Consider the following 16,984-nt stretch of genomic DNA (forward strand, 5'->3'; position numbering starts at 1 on the left):
GATCACTGATCAGCTTAACCAAGGGGAGATCACACTGTATGTGCAGCATGGGCTCCTCAGGGAGAGATGTTCATCCCAAATTTTAGCAGGGGACCCACAGTACGTCAATAGTGGAGGACACCATGCAGGAAATAAAATAGATAAAGAAAATAAAATAAATCAATGGTGTGGCAATGTGAACATTGAGGTGTGTAGTGGTGGACTGTATGTCTGGGGTAAGCCGCACCTGGTTCCATGTGTGAACGATATCGTATGGCCGAGTTAGGGATACGATGTTTATTATGTTTAGGTAGAGCCCAGACGGGCAGGCTTTTGTTTTGCCATGCTGTGTATGAAGAGTGTCAAATAAATCACACTGTTCAGTGGTTATGAAGAAAATTCTGTGAGAATGACCCCCGAATAAGAGATGATCCCTACAATGGCTATCGGAAATTCACTTGCAGTCATACCTCCATCACATATATAAAAAGTACATACTTCAAAAACATGGGGCGATCACAAACACAGACCCACAAGTATTAATAGGATAATAATGTAAGATGTCAAACATAGAAAATACTGGAAAAACAAGTCTAGGTGGAATCATCTTGATAAGCTGTAGGTAATCCCATGCTGGTAGAGTTGATCACTCATATCCCTCTCGCCAACTGTCAATAAAAACAAAATAAGAGAAATAATTAGTAATTATGTAAGAGCACCAAATGATGAGGGAGAGAGATATTGATAGTCTTAATAAAGGAGAAAACATAAACAAAAAAATAACAAAAGGGAAAAGAAGGGAAAGAAGGGAAGTGGGGGGAAGCGGGGGGTTGGAATCTGGTCAATTATCATGCATTTTAAATCATTCTCTTTTTTACCACAATCAGTGAAATGTTTCGAAACAGGAAGGTCCATCCGTTTTTTCCGGATAGTGTATCTATGTTGGTTACATCTGGTTTTAAAATCTAGACACATTTCCCCCACGTATAATAAATTGCAAGAGCACCACAGCACATATACAACATAAGTGGAGTCACATGTCAAAAAGTGTCTAATTTTGCATTGTCTGGTAGTAGAAGGGTGGATAAAGACCTCTCCCTTATGTATATGGCGGCAATTAATGCATTTACGACAAGGGAAACAACCCATTTTTTTAGTACGTAAGAAACTTTGTACATTTTTCTTCTGTGAACCCACATCAGTGTGCACGACTTTGTCCTTCAAATTCTTAGGTCTTCTATATGAAAGTAAAGGGGAAATTTTAAATTCTTCAATGTTAGTGTAGCCGCTCTTGAGGACCGGCCAGTGTTTATTGATTATCTCTCTGATGTGATAGCTATCTTCAGTGTACGTGGTCACTAGTGGAATTCTACGGAGAATAGGTTTTTTATGTGTCTTGTTTAATAATTCAGCTCTATTTTGAGTCCGGGCGGTAGTCACATGTGAATCCAAAATGGTATCGGGAAACCCTCGTGTCTAAAAGGCCTTTTTAATTTTGTTTAGTGTACCGTTGAGTCATTGTTCATCACTAACGATACGCCTGGCACGTAGAAATTGGCTTAAAGGAAGTGATTTGACCGTGGCTCCGGGATGGACACTATTAAATCCCAAGAGTGTGTTTTTATCTGTAGGTTTGACATATACATAAGTGTCAAATTGTCCACCCCGTAATGTAACTTTTACATCCAAGAAGTTTATCTCTGTATTAGAGTAGCTCAAAGTAAATTTAATTTCATCTATTGTGTTAATAAAAGAGAAAAACAAAAGGAGTTGTTGTTCAGTACCAGTCCAGAGTACAAACACGTCATCTATGTATCGCCACCACCTCAGAATGTGTTCGAAGTGGGGCGATACATAGAAAAACGACTCTTTCAGAAATGCGACCGCCATGTTGGCGTACATGGGGGCCACATTGGACCCCATTGCGATCCCCTTCAATTGTAAGTAAAAACAATCTACAAACAGAAAATAATTAGAGGTTAATACAAGGTGTAAAAGTGTCAAGATAAAATCCTAGCAACCCACTGAAAACTCAGATCGCATAACAGACTTTTTTACAACATCCATGTCAAAATCATGTCTGATGGATGTATACAAACTAGTGATGTCAAAGGACAACAGAATAACATTATCTGGGACCTTAGTGTCATGTAGTTTCTTTAAAAAATCTGATGCAGCAAAAATGCAAAGGGCCTTGTCCAAAAATATAGAAATATTACTTAATAAAGATCCTGTTCCCGACACGATAGGTCTGCCCGGTGGGTTAATTAGATCTTTATGTATCTTAGGAAGTAAGTATAGCATAGATGTGTTAGGGTGTGAAACAGTAAGAAATTCCTTTAATTTATCATCATTGAAGCCCGCCTGGATACCATCGCATAAAACGCGGTTAAATTTTCGTTCAATATCCCATTTCGGATCCCCATGTAATCGCAAATAGACCGAGTTGTCATTAAGTTGTCAATGAGCTTCAGCAATATACTGAGATGTGTCCATGACGACAACAGCACCACCCTTGTCGGCTGGCTTGATGGTGATGTCATCTTCATGGGCAAGCTCATTCAGTGTACGTCATTCCAACAAAGACATGTTGGTATGGCGGAACCGTTTGTCAGATGTAGTTTTCAATAGATGTACATCACGTAATACAGACTCAACAAACAAATCGATGGCAGGTGAAGACACTGAGGGGGTAATTTCACTTTTGTTATACAAACCGGATTCCAAAAAAGTTGGGACACTATACAAATCGTGAATAAAAACTGAATGCAATGATGTGGAGGTGCCAACTTCTAATATTTTATTCAGAATAGAACATAAATCACGGAACAAAAGTTTCAACTGAGAAAATGTACCATTTTAAGGGAAAAATATGTTGAATCAGAATTTCATGGTGTCAACAAATCCCCAAAAAGTTGGGACAAGGCCATTTTCACCACTGTGTGGCATCTCCCCTTCTTCTTACAACACTCAACAGACGTCTGGGGACCGAGGAGACCAGTTTCTCAAGTTTAGAAATAGGAATGCTCTCCCATTCTTGTCTAATACAGGCCTCTAACTGTTCAATCGTCTTGGGCCTTCTTTGTTGCACCTTCCTCTATATTATGCGCCAAATGTTCTCTATAGGTGAAAGATCTGGACTGCAGACTGGCCATTTCAGTACCCGGATCCTTCTCCTACGCAGCCATGATGTTGTGATTGATGCAGAATGTGGTCTGGCATTATCTTGTTGAAAAATGCAGGGTCTTCCCTGAAAGAGATGACGTCTGGATGGGAGTATATGTTGTTCTAGAACCTGAATATATTTTTCTGCATTGATGGTGCCTTTCCAGACATGCAAGCTGCCCATGCCACACGCACTAATGCAACTCCATACCATCAGAGATTGCCATCTCCACATCTTGCATTCAGTTTTTATTCACAATTTGTTTAGAGTCCCAACTTTTTTGGAATCCGGTTTGTATAAACCATAGTCCGACAGACAAAGTTCAGAAGTCCTCAGATTCTCCTAACCCTTAGGGTGTATGGAAAACCAGGCCTTGAGCTTAAGTCTTCGAAAAAAATGGTGTAGGTCAGCATCTACCTGTAGCCAGTCAGTATATGTATTTGGAGAAAAGCTCAGGCCTTTTTCCAATATATTGAGTTGAGTAGAGGACAAAACATGTGAAGAAATATTAATTACCATGTTGGATTCCACTAGTTCTTCCTTCGTTGTGGTTTCTTGTTTTTGATTTTTTTTTTGTGCCCGTGTCTCCTGCGTCCACATTGTCTGGTTGGCTTCTTTGTATTAGAGTAGAGGGATCTTCTAAAAAAAGTTCAGTAGTTCCATGAACCTGCTCATCTGGTGTAGGTTTTCTAGATGCTGATTTCTTGTCAGTCCTGGCATCGAATGGATGAGAATGTGGATTGTTTAGTTTCCAATTGTAGACAGTCCCATTGTTGTAATCAGTAGTGTCGCGTTGCCATTTTGAACGCTTAGTATCCTGAATATCCTTTTTTATCTTGTCATAAAACGGTTTGGATTTAGATGTCAATTCCTGATATTCTTCCATGGATATAAGTGTAGTCAAGGTGGCTTCCAATGTAGTCTTTTTTATCTTGGGTTAATGTCAAGTCCCTTTGCAAAAATTCCATATTGAGTAATATCAGGTCAAGTGAGAATTTATTGGCAAAGAGTTCATATTTAGAACGGAAATCATTATCATGCATGTACATTGTTGGTTGCGCATGTGTGTGCATACCTCTCGGTATGCGTCGCTCTTTATAGTATTCACTAAGCGTAATAAGATGTAGCTCCAATGCAATAACACGTTTGGACACATATTCCAGATTTTTTGGGGTATCCAAGATAGTCGGTGTGGATAAAAAACATGCATCCCCTTTAAAAGCATTCAAGATTCTCTCAGCCTCATCACATGAATGTGAATAAATATCCGGTGAGAACGTTTTCCCAGTGGGGCAAGGATAACCACGTGTAGTCATATAAAAAAAACTAATGAAGAAAAGCGTGCCTGCTCCAATAGATCCAATAAATAGTATACAAAAAGTGGAAGTGCCGTGGAATCTTGTTTGTCTATGTAAGTAGGTTGGGTGGATCCCCCCACAGCCGCTGGCACCCAAAATATTTTTTTTCCTGTGCTTTTTTTTGCTGTGCTGCCCTTTTTGGTAATATATATATATATATATATATATATATATATATATATATATATATATATATAAACCAAACTGGATACTTGTCATCCCATGAATTTGTATTCAGCAGCCCACACTCTCTGTATATTTTCAGGTGTAGCACAAGTATTGAACAGACTGGATGGAAAGCCCTTTGATGATGCTGATCAAAGACTGTTTGAGGTGAGAAAGAACTAGGAGTAAGAAACATTTTTTTACCATGCTCTGTATATTAAACTGTAGAAATATTTGCACAGTCCATTGGCTGTGGAGGGAAACCCAGTGCATGAAAATATTTTATAAATTGTAAGATCATTGCGGTAAAACACATACAGGTCTTTAAAAAATAACAAGGAGCGCCAAAGCCATTACAGCAAAAACTGAATGTTAATAACCCACTGCTATCACCTCTTCTTGGCCATTTGTGAGTCAGACCTAATCTTTTCAACCTGGCACAGGTATCGTACATTGCTTAATTATGCCAGCAAACTGAAATCAAGAAGAAATCTTCTCTATTTTATTCATAAATTCATTCTGGGAAGAGGTCTAGGCTTCACCTACCTGCCAGAGAGCTCCATGACACAACAGAGGCTGGTAATTCCTACACTAGATAATTATACATGACAGTCTTTAGACTTCTCAAAGTTGTGTCAGAATGTTTATACTGCTCTGATAAACACTTCTCTATGAAAACAAGCAAGGATCTGTAATGAAGGAGATTCCCAACTTATTCCCACAGATCAAAAATTATTATGAGTTCGTTATTTGCACTGAGTTGAAGACAAGAGGGAAACAAATAATATATTTTTATTTATAAACAATCAGGGCAAAATAATATTAAAATATATAATTGGTGACAAAGAATAATGATCAAATAAGTTCAATCAATTCGAGAACTTAAAGAGGACCTTTCACTTGTATAAACTATGTGAACTGAGTATGCTGCCATATAGAGCGGCGCCCGGGGATCTCACTGCACTTACTATTATCTCCGGGCGCCGCTCCGTTCTCCCGTTATAGGCTCCGGTACCTTTGCTCCTTAAGTTATAGTAGGCGGGTCTTCCCTTGTCCTGTGGGCGTCTCCTTCTCCTAGGCTGCAGCGCTGGCCAATCGCAGCGCACAGCTCACAGCCTGGGAGGTTTTTTTCTCCCAGGCTGTGAGCTGTGCGGTGCGATTGGCCAGCGCTACAGCCTAGGAGAAGGAGACGCCCACAGGACAAGGGAAGACCCGCCTACTATAACTTAAGGAGCAAAGATACCGGAGCCTATAACGGGAGAACGGAGCGGCGCCCGGGGATAATAGTAAGTGCAGTGAGATCCCCGGGCGCCGCTCTATATGGCAGCATACTCAGTTCACATAGTTTATACAAGTGAAAGGTCCTCTTTAAGTAACTTGTAATATATATAAATACGACCAATAAAATAACTTTTTAAATGAAATGGGTATCTTATCAATAACTTATGGAATAAGGAAATAGCTCAAAATTGACACGTGACTTCTCCCAGCAAACAGATGTTCATAACTCAAAAGTTTAACAGCACATGGCAGAATTGTCTCCTCATGCACAAGTTTGGCTATAAGGCAATATTATATACAAAGTAAAGTTAAACTTCCACCACTTTCATGTAATATATATATATATATATATCCGACCAGATCATTGACTAGAAACTAAAATACGTTTTCTGGAGATTATACAAATGTATATATCAAATGTATATCTTTATCTCCCTAGATTTAAAAGCATAATTTGTACTGCAGTTGAAATTATCTCAAATCCATCTAGATCCTACAAGAACGATAAGGTCTATTCGAATATATACACATATGGCTAATGAATTGCCTAATATAAAGATAGAAACTTATACGATACCAGCAAATTAGAACTTAGTTGTCTGAAAGAAGTCAGCGGTCGTGGTTCCTAAACAAGGGATGGTCAGGTTCTATCTTCCTGCATGTAATTCCTTCCCCTCCAGTTCTTTTCCTCTGCCTTCTCTTTGATGGGATTCCCTTCTCTTTTATGTTTTTTTTGTTTTGTTTTGTTTTTGCTGGCTCCTGCTATCTTTTATCCCCCCCTGGAAAGTGGGCTTGGTCTGTTCTTTTACACGACTAATGATATCATAGTGCATGAATTTACTACGTATCTTTAATCACCATACTCACCACCACCACAAGGGGACACTATTGTTCTATGAAAAAGTTTGGGTAATTACACTTAATTCTAATATTTTCCAAAGATCTAACAGAAAGATAACCTTTGACTTAGGCTCTGGACAAAGCCCTAAATATGGGGAGAAGTGATATTAATGGCCACCCACTGTCAGACATATAGTCAGCTTTATAGATATATTACTTTAAGATAATCTACCAAATCACTTAACATTCCTTCTCCACATACCTTGAAAGTGAGATAATTAGTTCACACACTAGCTTTTTACATTTAACAAAAATACATTGAATATGCTACCTAATTCTATGTATTTAGAAATGATAAAAAAAACTGGTAAAAATACATATTAATACGTTTCCATGGGTACACTCAAACAACATATAATGAATATAGTTAAGATATGATAAAAGTACTTGTTTATATTCTACTTCCAATTAGTCAATAAAATAAGCATATAAATGTTGCATATAATATCATAATACAATTACATTATTGCAATTATGATCACTACAATGAATATTAAAGTTACATCATTTTCTATTCTGTGAGAAAAGAAAAAAAAATAACTTTAGAACACTGTGTCTTTTGTCTATTATCTTTTGTAAAGGCATGAAGGATTTTTATGGTGTCTGTCTGAAACCCCCCATAATTTACAACATGAGAATGTTTGTTAATATTCTTGACTCTTCTCTGTAAGACTTTGTCTACAAGAATAAAGTCACATTGACCTTCTCTCAAGCAGACAAAATGGCTACCATGATGTCCATATACCAATCTGTATAGCAAGATGCATAAGGCCTTTATAAGATTGACTCTTTTCTGCCCAATATTTCTCACAGTTGTGTATGAAAATGTCATGTAGTCAAAAACGTTGGTGTTTTTATAGATCTTTATGTATTGTGTTAATGTAGAAGAATTTATGCACCCCCATGAGAACAAATTTAACCCCCTTCCACCTACAGTGGCAGTTCAGTAAACATGTATCATCAATGAAAACTGTCAGTTTGCCATTTGGCCCCCAAAATTTGCTATACCCTTGCTATATACGTAGTTGCCAACAGTCCCAAATAGTCAGGGTCTGTCCCTAATTTTCAGAGACTATTCTGGCAAATTTGCACTGTCCGAGGTCTTAAATGGTTGGGGCGTATATAAGTGAGCATTTCCAAGTGGGCTTGAGAACATTCCTGGGGATGGGGCTTGAATCCCCTGAAATTACCAACTACAGTGTTGGTAACTGTGCATATCTGATCTGCAAGTAGAGTCCTGCTCTACTAAACCTTAAGGATTTATTGGGAATTGCCCTCAATGGCGCTACATGAAAGATGCAGACAAACGCCGATTTTACGTGCCATATGAAAGATGCGATCACCTTGTAAGCGAGTATTTTGTTTATTTGTCGGGTGATTGGCGGTACCTATATGTAGGCCAGTTATGGGGCACGAACTTTTGTACGAAAGTTCATTCCCAATTATTGGCTCGATCTTTGGCCAGTGTCAATGGAAACACTGATTATGTGGATAATTTGAAATTGCATTTCTGCTATAATTACTGTATTAATGTGTATAAATATGAGGTTCTTCTCAGTGCACATTTTGATCAAAATGTGTAAGCCTACCTACTACAACAAGGCAATCTCATGCAGGTAGGTCTCCACTCTAACCAGACTGGTTCTCTAATCAGCCTAGGTTTGGTAGATCAGTCCAAGTGTTAAGCTACACAGCCTCTTTAACAATCTAAACTGCTAATGGAAAATTTTTAAAAAGGCTAGTTCTATAGTTATTCTGTATAAATATAATATGTGATGTCTGAATTGGTCTGTAATCTAAATCGTATTCATTATTTTTTTACCTCTTGTGTTGGTTTAGGCTTTTGTTATATTTTGTGGCCTTGGAATTAACAACACCATAATGTACGATCAAGTAAAGAAGTCGTGGGCAAAGCAGTCAGTGGCTCTTGATGTGAGTAGACCTTTTTAAGTTTGTCTGTACAGTAAAAGTACTGTTTAGATTACTGGTGATACATTAGGCATTGTCAAAGGGGTTGTCTGCTTTGTCCAATGTCTAATTGTCTCCTGAAGGATCCACTGACAATTAGCTTAATAGGGTCCGTCCTGCTGCTGAGACCCCCTCGATCAAAAATAATCTGTCTGGAAACCTGGCAGTAAGTGTTATATTTTCCTGCAGTGCCACCACAGGGGAAATAAGGAATTACAGTTTTCCCATTAAAGTAAAGGGACTAGCTGTGTAATGCATGGGCATGACAGGCCCTCAAGAGTATAGCCAATTTGCTCTCAGGCGAATAAATGTGCCTCCTCTTTTGGAAGCACAGGGCATTGCAAAGTTTATGGATATCCCCAACACTGCCAAATGATTTATCTACTGGGATATTAAAGGCTAGGTAAACCTTTGGGGGCAATTTTTTTATTATTGCATTGTACTTATTTTAAGATGAAAAAAAATTCTTAGAGAGTATTACTCCAATTTATATTGCAAACCCATAGATTGCAGGGAAAGGGAGGCAAATTATCTGGAAAATGTGAACCTTCCAAAAATTTCACCTGAAGACCTAGCTCTCCTTAATGCGCCCATTACGGAGACAGAAATACAAAACACGATTGCCCAGCTTCCATGAGATAAAGCCCCAGGGCCTGACGGTTACCCAGGTGACTTTTACAAGGTTCTGAAAGTGCAGATATCACCTACTATGACTAGCATATGAAATGTGCTTTTGTAAGGGGAGAAATTAACACCCCAAATGAATATGGCACATATAAGATTGCTTCCGAAAGAGGGTAAACCTTCTGATAACCCAGCATCCTACCGCCTGATCTCACTTATCAACCAAGACCTGAAGATACTTTCCAAACGAATGGCTAACAGATTGGCTCGAGTTCTTCCGAGAATGATCAGCCCTATGCAAGTGGGTTTTGTAAAAGAGAAAATCGGCATTCAAAAATATACGCCGAGTCCTGGTGGCTCTTGATATAGTGGGTCTGAGGGGAAAGGGGACCACGGTGCCCTCCCTGGTCACTTTGGATGCTGAAAAAGCCTTTGATAGCATCCAACGAGAGTAGCTGGGGAGGGTGCTGGACAAGTTGGAGATAAGGGGGGCATTTGGATGTATTTAACACAACTTTATGCAACCCCACTGGCCAGGATAAGCGCACAGGGTTTCCTGTCTGACCCTTTCGCATTACATAGAGGTACCAGGCAGGGTTGTCCCTTATCACTTCTGCTGTTCAATCTGGCAATGGAGCCCCTGGTACACTTTTTGACCTCAAGAGGCAAATTTGAGGTCATTAAAGTAGGTAATGTTGAGCTGAAGGCAGTTTTTTTTGCAGATGACATTCTGTTATTTATGGAAAGGCCACGGGAAGAGCTGCAGGGGGTATTGAATAGTATGAAGGATTTTGGAAAGCTCTCAGGTTTCCGGATTAACATTGCTAAATGTGCACTTTTACAGTTACGGAAGGGGTCAGACAGGTCCAGTCTGGAAGATACACTGTATGACATACCAATAGCGAAGGGTAGTATAACCTATCTGGGGATTAAAGTGGGGGACAAGCCAGATTCCTTGTACTAACTTAACTATACTCCACTAATCTGCAAAATGCCGCAAGAATTGCGCAAATGGCAAAACCTACCCTTGTCACTCCTGGGAAGAGTACATCTAATCAAAATGATGAGCTTTTCCAGACTTTTGCACCCACTTCAGACGCTGCCTCTATTGATCAAACATGCAGACATAGCCAGGCTGCACAGTGACATGGTACATTTCCTATGGCAAGGCAGACACCCTAGAATAAGTATCGCAAAACTCATGGCTCTTAAAATCAAAGGAGGTGTGAACATGCCTAATATAAGGATATATAATTTAGCATGTTTGTTCAGACATATTACAGACTGGGTGCACCACACTAGTTTTCACTCAGATTATGTGCTGAAGGGGAACCTCTGCGCCCCTTGGGATCTTTGCACCCTGCTACACACAAGTTTGAAAAACCTGCCCACACATCTAAGAAATTCTGTATTGTTTCGGTACACATGGAAAACTTGGAAAGCACTTAGAAAAAGTTTTCACCTGTGCCATAAAATGTCGAAGCACCTACCTTTATGGGGACACCCAGAATTTGAACAAGGCAGAAGTAGTGTTTTGTTCAAGGAATGGAGACGAAAGGGAATATTAACAGCTCAGTAGCTGATGCATGACACAGAGAATAGATGTCTAACATATCAGGAAGTCAGGGACAAATACCCTTCCATAGTATACAATTTGCCCAAATCAAGAAATGTCTAACCAACTGTCACGGAACCATGAACCAGACGTACAACAAGAGATAAGTGAAAATAAGAAGGCTTTATTGAAAATAAAGCTGTAAAGCAAAAGTCCAAACGAATGGTGAAACCGAAGCAGAGTCTTTGAGAGGCCAGAGATCAGGAACCAGAAGGGTAGTCAGACGAAGCCAGGATCAGGAACCAGAAGCAGCAGCAGTCTTAGAAGCATGTGAACACAGGAGGACCAAGCAAGAAACTGAAGCCACAGACCTCCTATATATATGAGCTAGGCATCCAGCTCCTCCCAGTGGGAAGGAGGAGCCGCAGGGTGGAAGGCTACAAGAAACCCAGAAACCAAGATGGCCGCCAGCACATGTCAAACGAAGGAGAACAGCAAGAAGATAAGACCATGACAGTACCTCCCCCTCAAGGGCCCCTCCTCCGCGGAGCAAAAAACGGTTTCTGAGGGAAGCGTGCGTGGAAGGCTCGGAGCAAGGCAGGAGCATGGACATCTGCGGAGGGAACCCAGGAACGCTCCTCTGGACCATAACCACGCCAATGGACCAAAAACTGCACCCGACCGCGGACCAGGCGTGAGTCCAGGATATTGCTCACCTCATACTCCTCATGATTGCCCACTCGGACCGGACGAGGCCGAGGAACCGAGGAAGTGAAACGATTACACACCAGTGGCTTCAACAGGGAGACATGAAACACGTTAGAGATCCGCATGCCAGGAGGAAGCGCAAGGGCATAGGCTACCGGGTTTACCCTGCGAAGCACTCGGAAGGGACCAACAAAGCGAGGCGCCAGCTTGGGAGTGGGCACTCGAAGGTTGAGGTTGCGGGTGGACAACCATACACGGTCTCCGACCTGGTAGGAAGGAGCAGGCGCTCGTCTGCGATCAGCCTGGAGTCTCTGGCGCTGCGCAGAGGCCTCAAGGGACTTCTGGATCTGTACCCAAGAAGCACGTAGGACGGAAAGGTGATCCTCCACAGCCGGAATATCCTGGGGAGAGAATACCTCCGGTAACACGGCAGGTTGGAACCCATAATTGGCCATGAAGGGAGACGTCCCAGAGGAAGAGTTCACCGCCGTGTTCCTGGCAAACTCAGCCCAAGGCAGAAGGTCAACCCAATTGTCTTGGTGATCGGAGACATAGCAACGAAGGAATTGCTCCAAGGCCTGATTGGATCGTTCTGCGGCCCCATTGGACTGAGGGTGGTAGGCCGAGGAGAAGGAGAGATGAATCCCCAACTGGGAGCAAAAGGCGCGCCAGAACCTGGACACAAACTGACTCCCCCGATCTGACACAATCTCCTTGGGCAAACCGTGCAACCGGAAGACCTCCCTGGCAAAAATCGTGGCCAACTCTTGTGCAGAGGGTAACTTCTTGAGAGGAACACAGTGGCACATTTTGGAAAACCGATCCACAATCATGAGAATGACCGTATGGCCTCGGGATGCAGGGAGGTCCACAATGAAATCCATCCCCAGGTGTGACCATGGGCGCTCCCCGGTGGCTATGGGTTGCAGAAGGCCCAACGGAAGGTGCCGAGGGGACTTACTCTGGGCACAAACGGAGCATGCCGCTACATATGCGGCGATGTCGGAACGTAGGGAAGGCCACCAGAACAGACGTGAAACAGCCCAGGACAGCTGATTCTTTCCAGGATGCCCCGCGGTCTTGGAGTTATGGTAGGTTCGCAACAACCGAGTGCGCAACTCCTCAGGCACAAAACATCTGCCGTTGGGTCTCCCAGAGGGAGCACCAGATTGAGCCGCCAAAATCTGCTCACCCAGGGGAGAGGTCAGGCTGGTGCGAATGGCGGCCAGGATCTGATTCGGAGGTATGACCGAAGTCGGAATCGACTCCTCCCTGGACAGCTCGGAGTACTGCCGTGATAAGGCATCCGCCCTGATGTTCTTGGAACCGGGTAGGTAGGAGACCACGTAATTAAAACGTGACAAGAACAGAGCCCATCTGGCCTGACGTGGTGTCAATCTCTTGGCCTCAGAAAGGTAGGTCAGATTCTTATGGTCCGTCAGGATGAGAACCGGAACCACCGAACCCTCGAGCAAGTGCCTCCATTCTTTAAGGGCCTGCACGATGGCCAATAACTCCCTGTCACCAATCTGATAGTTGCACTCCGCGGAAGACAGTTTCCGGGAGTAAAACCCACAAGGAAGCAGAGGACCCTCTGGTGTTCTGCGCTGAGACAGAAGGGCGCCTACTCCCGTCTCAGACGCGTCCACCTCGAGGACAAAGGGCAACCCAGGGTTGGGATGCGACAGAATCGGAGCCGACACAAAAGCGGACTTTAGGGCCTCAAAAGCTCGGATGGCCTCGAGCGGCCAGACCTGGGAATTACTGCCCTTCCTGGTCAGATCCGTGAGAGGCTTGGCCAGCATGGAAAAGTCCCTGATGAACTTCCGATAATAATTGGCGAAGCCCAAAAAGCGCTGCAGGGAACGAAGACCACTGGGCTGGGGCCACTGTAAGACAGCCGAAACCTTCTCAGGATCCATGGAGAACCCCTCAGCGGAAATGATGTAACCTAAGAAGGTTACCTGGGATCGGTGAAATTCGCATTTCTCAAGCTTACCGAACAGCTTGTTCTCTCGTAACCGTTGCAACACTCGTCTGACATCCAGAATGTGGGCCTCCATGGATTCAGAATATACCAAGATGTCATCCAAATAGACCACCACACACTGCTGCAACAGGTCACGGAAAACATCGTTGATGAATTCCTGAAAGACTGCGGGCGCATTGCACAACCCAAAGGGCATAACCAAGGATTCATAATGACCGGTCCTGGTGTTAAACGCGGTCTTCCACTCATCGCCCGCCTTGATCCTTACCAGGTTATATGCCGCCCTCAGGTCGAGTTTGGTAAAGACCGTGGCCCCTTTAAGGCGATCGAACAGCTCGGAAATCAAGGGTATCGGGTAAGCGTTCTTGATCGTGATGCGATTGAGACCCCTGTAATCGATGCAAGGCCTCAACTCACCGCCCTTCTTTTTCACATAGAAAAATCCAGCCCCTGCCGGGGACGAGGATTTGCGAATGTGTCCGCGTGAAAGCGCCTCCCTCACGTACTCCTCCATGGCCTCATTCTCCGCTACCGACAGTGGATAGACTTTGCCACGAGGAGGAACGGCACCAGGTTGTAACTCTATGGCACAATCGTATGGGCGGTGCGGAGGTAGGGCAACCGCGCGCACCTTATCGAATACATCCCGGTACTCCTCGTATTCAGGAGGCAACAGAGAGTCCGAGGAAGTACACAGCAACTTGACAGACCCATGGATGCAACTAGCCCCACACTGCGGTGACCACGAGAGGATCTCGGCCGATCTCCAATCGAAAGTCGGATTATGCCTCTGGAGCCAGGGGTACCCCAAGACCACCGAGTAGTGTGGAGACGAAATAACCTGGAGACAGACCGACTCTTTGTGAACGGCACCAATGGCTATCCCCACTGGAAGGGTCTCATGAGTCACGTGTGACGACAGAAGGGGTCTGCCGTCTATCGCCTCAAGAGCCAGTGGGGAACCTCGAGCCTGCAGAGGAATGGAATTGGCGGCAGCGAACACACTATCAATGAACAAACCACCAGCACCAGAGTCCACCAACGCCTGGGTCGTCACCGAGCCCCCGACCCAGGAGAGGACAACAGTGATCAGTGGTTTGTCAACACGGGAAACCGGGGACGAGGAGACTCCACCCAAGATCTGCCCCCGACAGGATCTCAGGTACGAGCGTTTCCCGGACGGTTCGGACATGCCAACCGAAAATGCCCACCGAGACCACAGTACATGCATCGACCCTCGCGTCTCCGGAGTACCCTCTCCCCCTCGGACAGGCGAGCAAACCCCAGCTGCATGGGTTCACCCCCAGACAAGTCATCCCCAGGAGGCGTGGGAGGAGAGGGAGGAGAGGGAGGCACGGGTGGGACAGCAAACGTAGGCGCCAATCTGTTAGAAGACCTCCGCAGGCTCTCCTTAAAGGAAGGTCTCTCCCTGAGTCTGGTGTCAATCAAAATCAGGAAAGAAATAAGAGACTCAAGCTCCACTGGTAGGTCCTTAGCTACAACCTCATCCTTCAAGGCATCCGAGAGACCATGAGAGAAAGCAGCGACCAGAGCCTCATTATTCCAGCCCACCTCTGCTGCCAGGGTACGAAACTCAATGGCGTATTCAGCTACGGATCGTGAACCCTGTCTGATGGACATAAGGAGCTTCGCAGCAGAGGCAGCACGAGCCGGCACATCGAATACCTTCCGAAGAGAAGCAACAAAACCGGAAAACTCGGCAACCACCAGATTGTTGTTCTCCCATAAAGGGCTGGCCCAGGCCAAGGCCTTGTCCGAGAGCAGCGAGATCAAGAAGCCCACCTTTGATCTCTCAGTAGGAAAGGCATGTGGCAGCAACTCGAAATACACTGCGTGCAGAATTATTAGGCAAATGAGTATTTTGACCACATCATCCTCTTTATGCATGTTGTCTTACTCCAAGCTGTATAGGCTCGAAAGCCTACTACCAATTAAGCATATTAGGTGATGTGCATCTCTGTAATAAGAAGGGGTGTGGTCTAATGACATTAACACCCTATATTAGGTGTGCATAATTATTAGGCAACTTCCTTTCCTTTGGCAAAATGGGTCAAAAGAAGGACTTGACAGGCTCAGAAAAGTCAAAAATAGTGAGATATCTTGCAGAGGGATGCAGCACTCTTAAAATTGCAAAGTTTCTGAAGCGTGATCATCGAACAATCAAGCGTTTCATTCAAAATAGTCAACAGGGTCGCAAGAAGCGTGTGGAAAAACCAAGGCGCAAAATAACTGCCATGAACTGAGAAAAGTCAAGCGTGCAGCTGCCAAGATGCCACTTGCCACCAGTTTGGCCATATTTCAGAGCTGCAACATCACTGGAGTGCCCAAAAGCACAAGGTGTGCAATACTCAGAGACATGGCCAAGGTAAGAAAGGCTGAAAGACGACCACCACTGAACAAGACACACAAGCTGAAACGTCAAGACTGGGCCAAGAAATATCTCAAGACTGATTTTTCTAAGGTTTTATGGACTGATGAAATGAGAGTGAGTCTTGATGAACCAGATGGATGGGCCCGTGGCTGGATTGGTAAAGGGCAGAGAGCTCCAGTCCGACTCAGACGCCAGCAAGGTGGAGGTGGAGTACTGGTTTGGGCTGGTATCATCAAAGATGAGCTTGTGGGGCCTTTTCGGGTTGAGGATGGAGTCAAGCTCAACTCCCAGTCCTACTGCCAGGATCTGGAAGACACCTTCTTCAAGCAGTGGTACAGGAAGAAGTCTGCATCCTTCAAGAAAAACATGATTTTCATGCAGGACAATGCTCCATCACACGCGTCCAAGTACTCCACAGCGTGGCTGGCAAGAAAGGGTATAAAAGAAGAAAATCTAATGACATGGCCTCCTTGTTCACCTGATCTGAACCCCATTGAGAACCTGTGGTCCATCATCAAATGTGAGATTTACAAGGAGGGAAAACAGTACACCTCTCTGAACAGTGTCTGGGAGGCTGTGGTTGCTGCTGCACGCAATGTTGATGGTGAACAGATCAAAACACTGACAGAATCCATGGATGGCAGGCTTTTGAGTGTCCTTGCAAAGAAAGGTGGCTATATTGGTCACTGATTTGTTTTTGTTTTGTTTTTGAATGTCAGAAATGTATATTTGTGAATGTTGAGATGTTATATTGGTTTCACTGGTAAAAATAAATAATTGAAATGGGTATATATTTGTTTTTTGTTAAGTTGCCTAATAATTATGCACAGTAATAGTCACCTGCACACACAGATATCCCCCTAAAATAGCTAAAACTAAAAACAAACTAAAAACTACT

The 16,984-nt window shown here is 43.6% G+C and overlaps 1 protein-coding gene across 1 annotated transcript in view; it reads left to right on the top strand.

The window, feature by feature from the left end:
• Positions 1 to 16,984, top strand: part of PDE11A (phosphodiesterase 11A) — a 677,788-nt gene that overhangs the window by 429,207 nt on the left and 231,597 nt on the right. The window contains exons 8-9 of the mRNA XM_040440759.1: positions 4,769 to 4,836; positions 8,689 to 8,781. Of these exons, the coding sequence (XP_040296693.1) occupies positions 4,769 to 4,836; positions 8,689 to 8,781 (161 nt within the window). The remainder of the gene's footprint in view (positions 1 to 4,768; positions 4,837 to 8,688; positions 8,782 to 16,984) is intronic.

The sequence above is a fragment of the Bufo bufo genome, chromosome 7 (genome assembly GCF_905171765.1).
Source record: "Bufo bufo chromosome 7, aBufBuf1.1, whole genome shotgun sequence".
NCBI lineage: Eukaryota > Metazoa > Chordata > Amphibia > Anura > Bufonidae > Bufo > Bufo bufo.